This window comes from Carex rostrata, chromosome 11 (assembly GCF_964058835.1).
Source record: "Carex rostrata chromosome 11, lpCarRost1.2, whole genome shotgun sequence".
In the NCBI taxonomy this organism is placed as follows: Eukaryota; Viridiplantae; Streptophyta; class Magnoliopsida; order Poales; family Cyperaceae; genus Carex; species Carex rostrata.
In genome coordinates, this window is record NC_135928.1 from 12159704 (window position 1) to 12167278 (window position 7575).

The following is a 7575-nucleotide window of genomic DNA, read 5'->3' on the forward strand; positions in this document are numbered from 1 at the left end:
GAAAATTATAACTCAACTGTACATCTGGTATGTTTGGTTGGGTTGAGAATAGTCTATTCTTGAGGTTAGGCTATTCGGAATAGACAATTCCTAAGGGTTTTGAGATTTAGCTATTATAATAAGACAAACAATAGCTATTCTTAATTTGTCTATTCTACTTATTTTTGTTTTGCAACCAAACATACTATCAGAATAGGTATGCACAAATGAAGATAAACAAAATTAAGTTTTTGCTGAATAGATTACGAAATTTGCTAATTCTGGGCTCCAACGAATGAATCCATTCAACACTGTCATGTTTGTTTGGTAAATCTAACATACTAAAAAAGAGCACCAAGTATTAGTGTATTACAATCCCGCCATCTATATATCTACAGTTATCTCCATTGACTAATATAACATAAAGTCCCTTGAAAGACAACTTTACAACTCAAAATATCACAAAATGCATCTAAATTTAGTCAAGGTACAAAATAAAGAGTCGCCTAAACTGTTGTGTTTTTCTTGAACCAGCACAAATCACATTTTATTGCGCATCGTCTTACATTGAAGCAAAGCAATGTTAGCAAGAGGATTCTATAGCCAATCGCCATTACCAATAATATCAGAAGATGAAACCACTTGTGGTTTTCAGAAGCAGAGATATCATAAGAGCCACGTACCGCCATAACACCTGGTATGGACCTTATTTCACCAACAGCAAAAGATGTACCTACATACTCATTCTCTAGAAGGCCCTGTTACATTTATAATTAAAAAAAATCAAGCAGGTTTTTCTATTATTACAAAAGCAGCATAGTATCTAGAATGATAACATTCTTGGAAAGTAAAAATGTCAATTTGCAAATTAATGGACTACATGTTTCAGTATTTGCAAATAAAATCCAACATTTCTCATAATTGCAGCCAACACCCTGCTTTTATGGATCATGTGCAAGAAGCACCGACTATTATATTGCTGCAAGGCCAGTCTTTTCTTCCTTTTTATTATAGTAATAATGAGCTGAATCTAACTAAACCAATTTGCAGATTTTATTGCTAATTTTAAGGTTTAATGAATGGGTTATGATGTGATTTTTCCTCTCTCACGGGGCAAAGCACTAACTTGCTCGACTAAACATCTTAGTAATGGGTGTTAATTGCAAACTTGTCAAAATATGTTTCTTGTTGGCTTTGCAAATGGAAGAAATGCTGGGTTGTTCTGCAGAACCAAATATAATACAGACAGCCTAAATTATCTGAGGGACAAAAGTGACATGGTTGGATCCAAAAAACCTAAATAAAAAGGAACAAGACCAAATGTCACTGCTAAATCTAGTAATAGATAACACTGTTGGTCCTTGCAACTATGATTGAGATTGGTTAATAAGTTCCTTTCATATAGTAAAATTAGATGCAGAACCAAAGTTTATGCACTCGTGGGTGTTTATGCATATGTGTCTGTATGTGTGAGAATTGAAAATTTAAACGTCTAAGAGGTTTCTAAATACACTTGCCTGAACACAGTAAGTATGGAATGTGACATAAGATAATGGATACTTCCAAAGATATTGTGGCAAAGCATTGCGTATTCTAAAATATCCAGTCACCAGCATCATTATTACCTACAAAGAACAAAACAATTATACCAACTTAAACAAAACCAACAAAACATTGAAAACCGGAAATGAATTCTCAACACTTACATTTAAGAAGATTAGTGTCATGTTGCACTTGAATGTGTCAAGCCACATGTAGGCCACAACCATCATGAGTGCCTCATTTGCCAAAAGGCACATGAATATGTTAAGAATAAAGTACATTAACAGGCTAAATTCATCTCTCAGCCCAACTAGGAAGTAAAATACCAATGAAGAAGAAATGGAGATCAGGAATAAGAAAGGGATGCTAGAAAAGAGGTTTGCTAGAATAAATACAAGTGCACCCGTGTGTTGATTTGCTTCTTCATGTATGTGCACCTGCCATTAAGAGAAACATGTGAAAAGAAAGGATAGGAAATAGAAGAAAATTGAAATAAAAAAGGTGCCAAAGAAGGCAAGATGGCAATAAAAAGGGTGCAATTCAAGCAAGAATTGCTTTAGCCATATAAACGATTCTTCGTTTCACAAGTTCTAATTCTTCTTTGGACCTTGCTTTTTACCAGATAAATTCAAGCAGGGAACAGGTGTTGTGTATACTTCTATGTACTTCTAAAATTGTCTGATGAGTGATGATATTATGTATGTCTTGATTAATAAAATAAAATAAATAAAACAACTACCTTGAGTTCATCGATATGAGCAGGCAATCCAGAAACACTTAATAGCATCATGAAGGAGACGAAGGAAAATATAGCAGATATTCTGACCTGAATAGAAAAAAAATATATATATATATTTATTTGCATTAGCATGTTACTCTATTACCAACTCATATGCTACGAAGCACACTAGCACTTACAGTTACAGATGAAAGAGAATGGCCAAGGTTTGTAAAAATGGTGCCTATGGATAGCGTGAGGAGAAAATATAAAACCAGTCTCATCCAAAAATAATTCCATTTTCGAGACATGACCAGAATCGACCGCCATGTCAGCACAGCAATTCTGGTAGCAATACCAGCTCGGCCTTTACTCTTGAGCCGAGGTCCCTCCTGCATGTCAAAGTTAGATTGAGTTCTCTGATTTTTATCCAATACCTTTACATGTTGCCAAGAAACATTCTCAAACTGCACCTATCATCTAGCAATTCTCTTGGCAATTTGCAAATAAAACCAGAACAATAAAACACTTAAAGATCATGGTTAAATTGCTCATGAGATGTTTACTGTAAATCACTTCATAAACATTTATATGAAAAAAATAGTATTCATCATTTCATGTTAACTGCTTAAATTTAGTTCAATCAGGGGAGGAACAAAAGGTTCCTGGAAAAGAGGGAAAATTGTCATCTAGTAAAATATAGACTTTCTGACACCAAAATTTTTACAAAAATAAAATAAGGACCTTTTCAATTAGCCTCCCAATCATGGATTCAACAGAAGCTAAATCGGCAGATGACTTATATGTGGCTTCGAGGGTTCTGATTGCCACAGCTGTGTCCATATTTACTGATGAAAAATCTCCATGATCATCCTGTGAAATGATATTTGTCAAACCTTAAGCCAATAAATGAAAAAAAGTATGCAAGCAAAAAATGGGAAAAACGAAGTACTAGAAAACGGAAAGAATTTGGACTCTTTAGGCGTATTTCTCACAGAACAGAGGCTTTGGTTGGACAATTTTATTATAACTACACTTTTATTGCCTCAACTAATTTTCTAATCTGTCAATTTATTCAAAAACAACAGGTAACAAAAATAAATTAAAAAATGGGAGAAAAAATGTTTAGCCCAACTGGTACAGACTTAATAATACAGTACCCAGTACATTTGCTATGCCTGGACATTTTGGTGCTGAGATGTGAGGCAGTAAGATGTTTTGCAACAAGCTAAGTTTATAATACCTGCAAGGTTTTGCACATGGCTATAATTCTATCAAAATCAGTGTTGATTGCACGTAGAAAGTGGTCAGATGGACTCTGCATGATCGGGCAGGGAAAGCCTGAATTTGAAAAATGCTACAATGCAAACAAAAAAGATATTAAGATTTGAATATTATCAAGAATGGTGCACATTTATAATCAAGTAATAAAAGTATTTTCAATCTACAGACCTGTAAACAAGCCAATGTTTCTCCGAAGAATAATGTGTTGCCATTTGAGAGTAGGCATATTCTATCAAAAAGACCAAAAACCTCCGTACTACTCTGGTACATTGTGAAAATTATGGTGCACCCTGTACTTGCGATTTTCTTTAATGTCACCATTAGTAGTAGTGCAGAAACACTGAAATTAAAGGCCTTTGTCACCTCAATAAATCAAATATTAATTTTCCTTAGTAATGTACAAATTATAGTTGTTTAGGGGATGTTGCATGTGCTGTGTAGGGTACTAAGTTTTTCCATGTGTTGTTTTAATGTAGTTGTTTTTGGCTATTAGGAATTATTGTGCTTGTCTCTGTCTTTCCGTTCTTTTCTTTTACACCCTTGTAAATTTTTTCCTTTAGTATTCTTTTTGGTTACTAAAATTATAGTAGCCCTTTTACATACTATTCAAAAAAATGTATACATTATAGTATATGGATTTCCACAATTCGCACCCAGATCCCTTTCTTGTAGTTTTTCTTTTCTTTTCTTTATTCATTGTGTTCTGGGTTGTTACCGATCGTCTGCTTTATAACTTACTTCTGTTCCTCTTTCGTTTGACAAATGATTGGAAAAAACCAAACCTATCAAGGTGGTAGAGGGGCTCATCAATGAACAAGGCATGAGGCCGCATCACCAATTCCCTTGCAATGCTAACTCGCCTCCTTTCACCATGTGGCAGGCCTGTCATGTAGCAGTGCCCACCTATCAATTTGTCAGCATAGTCCCCCAAAGACATGGCATGGATTGCTTCTTCCACTGCCGATTTCTTCTCTGAGAAGAAACCCGGGAGTTGGAGCAATGCAGCATAATACAACATTTCTCGAACTGTTAGGGAGTCGACAAGCACATCTTCACGGTCAACGTATCCCTGCATTAGAAATTACTTAAAAGGGTTTTTGCAATTTATACCCAGTAATTCACATCTGGTACTATGGTGCTCAACATTAATTACTAATGTTTGACATCACAACCCACGATTTCAGATAAGTAAAACTAAAATTTGAAGAGTTGTTCTCCAGTACACCATATTTTATGAGAGAAAATTAGTAATTAAGTAGGGAATGATTGCTTTGCTTTAAAGACTAGTTTCTAAATTTAGTAAGAAAATATTCACTAATAAATATGGATTATAACAAAATTGCATATCCTTGTTATTTGATTTCAGGAAGCCTCAATAACATAGCATAACCACTCGACAAAATTATGAATTATTCAACACAAACTTGATGTGCTGGATCAATTTTCTACTGGAAACATTTACGAATAACACCCAATCAGTTGGTTATTGTGATGGGAAGGATGACTGATCAAGTTAATGTTGACAATTTTGCCCCGGGCATAAAGAGGTCTTTTGTTTTTGAAACGCACAAGTGAACTCAAGAAAGTGAATATTTCAAAACAATTTTGGTCAGCACAGATTGTGATAGGCCTCGCCTCTGTAGAGAAGCATGTTTGATTTCCACAAGAGGCATCTAAAAGGAAATGGATTTCAGGGTTCATAGGAACCCTTATCTCAAAAAAATAATAATAATAATAAAATCAATAAAATAAAATAAAATAAAATGAAGAAATAGAAAAATTGACCTTAACTTGGTGTGATGCAAAATATAAATGATCAAGTAAAAATTGAGAAGTTTGTCCATGAATATAAGGAGCTCTTTTGTTTCTGAAGCACACAAATAAACTAAAAAAGTGAATTATTTTTCCATGCTTAAATGTTGTATAAAACAAATTGTTAAATTTATTTACAAAAAATAGGCCAGAAAAGGTTCTTGTGCTTGCAAGTTGCAACTAGCACTTGACAGTGTTTGATTTCCAGGACCACAACTTGGTCTAGGGACACTAGCATGATTTTGTTTCTGAAGCACACTATTTAAAAGCATTTTAGATGATTTTTCCATTACCTCTAATGAGCACACTACTTTCCTTCTGCCAAAATCAAACAACAAATAAGCCAAACAGATAGTTGCGGACATATTGAGTACTAATTTGATGTAAGCTGGTTGTGAAGTGATCCATGTGTTTGGGGCAACTTGTAAAAATAACCATGCAAGTACACAAACAGATAAAAGTGAGCGCTTACATAAGAACCATAAGGTATTTGAGACTTTGTGCCATTTATGAACACCTCTCCATATAGTCTTGCGGAGCGAGGCAATTTTCCTGCCAAAAAATAGGAAAAGCAAATTAAGAAAAAACATAAATACATGGAAGCATTTGCAAAATCCCCATTGTAGTCACTAGAGGTACTATTCGATGTAGACAACTGTATCCAACAGTGAACCCATATGGACAATACAGAACCTTGTACTGGTTTTGGATGCTACAGCAATCATTAAAAGTCCTGAAGCACAACTGTAACTGGATGGATAACTTATTTATCATTTACCAGCAATTGCTCTGAGAAGTGTAGACTTTCCGGATCGAGCTGGCCCCATAATAACTGTAAGCGTCCCAGGCATGGCATAACCATTAGAGTTTTTTACTACTCTTTCAGAATACCTCCTCTTCTCCCTGATATTCACAGTCAAATCCCTCCAAACAATCGAGGCCCCTGCAATCCTTCTAGAAGATTCTGGATGCACCATTCCATTTCCATTTCCAGGAGAGGCAACAGAAACCGACACACTATTAACCTTTGACAAAGAAGGGGAGACAGAGACAGTGGTGGTCCCCATACGGATCGACCCAGCGGCTAGCTCGTCATTGTTTACATCTATTTCTGTCTCATCACCCCACTCAGGAGAGTCCTCAAAGGATATGGGTCGACGAAGCATTGTGGGGCCCGGTTTCCGTTCGTAGTAAAAGGAACTGCCACCTGGTGGCCGGCTTGTTGTCGGACTGTTAGCAGAAGAGGAAGAAGAGTGGTAGTTGTCTGACTGAGATGGCGTGTCTTCCATTTTTTTGTTTAAGAAGTTTTCTTCCCTGAGAATTTGTAAATCGTTTAAAAGTAGAAAAATTGTTGTGCATGTGACACTAGTGTAGTGGTCCAGCCTAACTTTGAAATTACCCCATATGGAACAAATTTTCAATACAACTAGGGAAATGTTATGGATTTTGTACCGTTTCTTGTGCTCAAAATAACAAGTAAAAAATAGCGTCTTCAAAAGAGAAGAGAAATTAACAGGAAAAACCTGCTTGAGATGGGGCCAGATCTTCAAATGACGATTTCTCTAGAAAAAAAAAGAAGCGCCGAAATGGCGTATGCTCCGAAAGAGAGAATGAATAATGGAGAAAAGAAGAGAAAGAGAAAGAGAAGGGTCCTACTGGGAAGATGAGAGAATCGGCGCTTTGCCTCGCGAGAAGTGCAAATGGGGCTTACTCCAGACTCTTGTCAGTGAGCTCACAGTGTTCGAGTTCGTGTGAAAGCAGAGATAGGAGGAGGTCTGATTCCCTCGAACCTACTTTTAGGTTAAATTAGCTCTAGTACCGTTCGATTAGTACTAAGATCTGTGTGCACGGAAACTGAAACGATCCACACGGATATTAATGCATACTACACGAATCTTGATGCCCATCGGATGGTTAATACACCCATCGAACCAAAGTAGGTCCGATGCCCTCTGAATTCGTGAAAACAATCTATGTTTTGATTTTGAGGATTTTTGAAATACATCCCCGGTATTTATAGGTATTACTCAAAGTGTACAAGTGTGCTAGCTGGCGATACTATTTCGTCAATAAATTTTTATTAAAGGGCCTTAAACGCTTTAACTTGGCACGGAAAACGATGATTACTACCTACGACACGGAGACGATGGATCGGATTGGCAAAAGTCTCTGATTATTATTTTTTTTTTTATAAATTTTGTGCTTTATCACAAATTAGATGCTCAAATTTTGTTTGTTTT

General features: G+C 35.9%; 1 protein-coding gene across 1 annotated transcript; it reads right to left on the minus strand.

Moving 5' to 3' along the window:
• Nucleotides 1–250: 250 nt before the first annotated feature.
• ABCG3 (ABC-2 type transporter family protein) lies at nt 251–7024 on the minus strand. The gene is made up of 12 exons (XM_078311289.1): nt 6859–7024; nt 6114–6649; nt 5808–5887; nt 4306–4592; nt 3692–3863; nt 3483–3596; nt 2984–3112; nt 2440–2631; nt 2261–2347; nt 1686–1958; nt 1497–1604; nt 251–737 (listed from the first exon to the last, which is right to left on the minus strand). Exons 2-12 carry the CDS (start codon nt 6622–6624, stop codon nt 486–488), a joined length of 2205 nt encoding a protein of 734 aa, XP_078167415.1. The 5' UTR covers nt 6625–6649; nt 6859–7024; the 3' UTR covers nt 251–485.
• Nucleotides 7025–7575: the final 551 nt, after the last annotated feature.

What these genes read in the sequence shown, in the direction of transcription:
- ABCG3 (XM_078311289.1), bottom strand. Translation starts at nt 6,624, where the DNA reads ATGGAAGACACGCCATCTCAGTCAGACAACTACCACTCTTCTTCCTCT. An exon ending in TTGGGAGGCTAATTGAAAAG is followed by an intron (nt 2,632 to 2,983) that starts GTCCTTATTTTA and finishes TTTGACATGCAG; the next exon opens with GAGGGACCTCGGCTCAAGAG. An exon ending in CTCATATCGATGAACTCAAG is followed by an intron (nt 1,959 to 2,260) that starts GTAGTTGTTTTA and finishes TCTTAATGGCAG; the next exon opens with GTGCACATACATGAAGAAGC.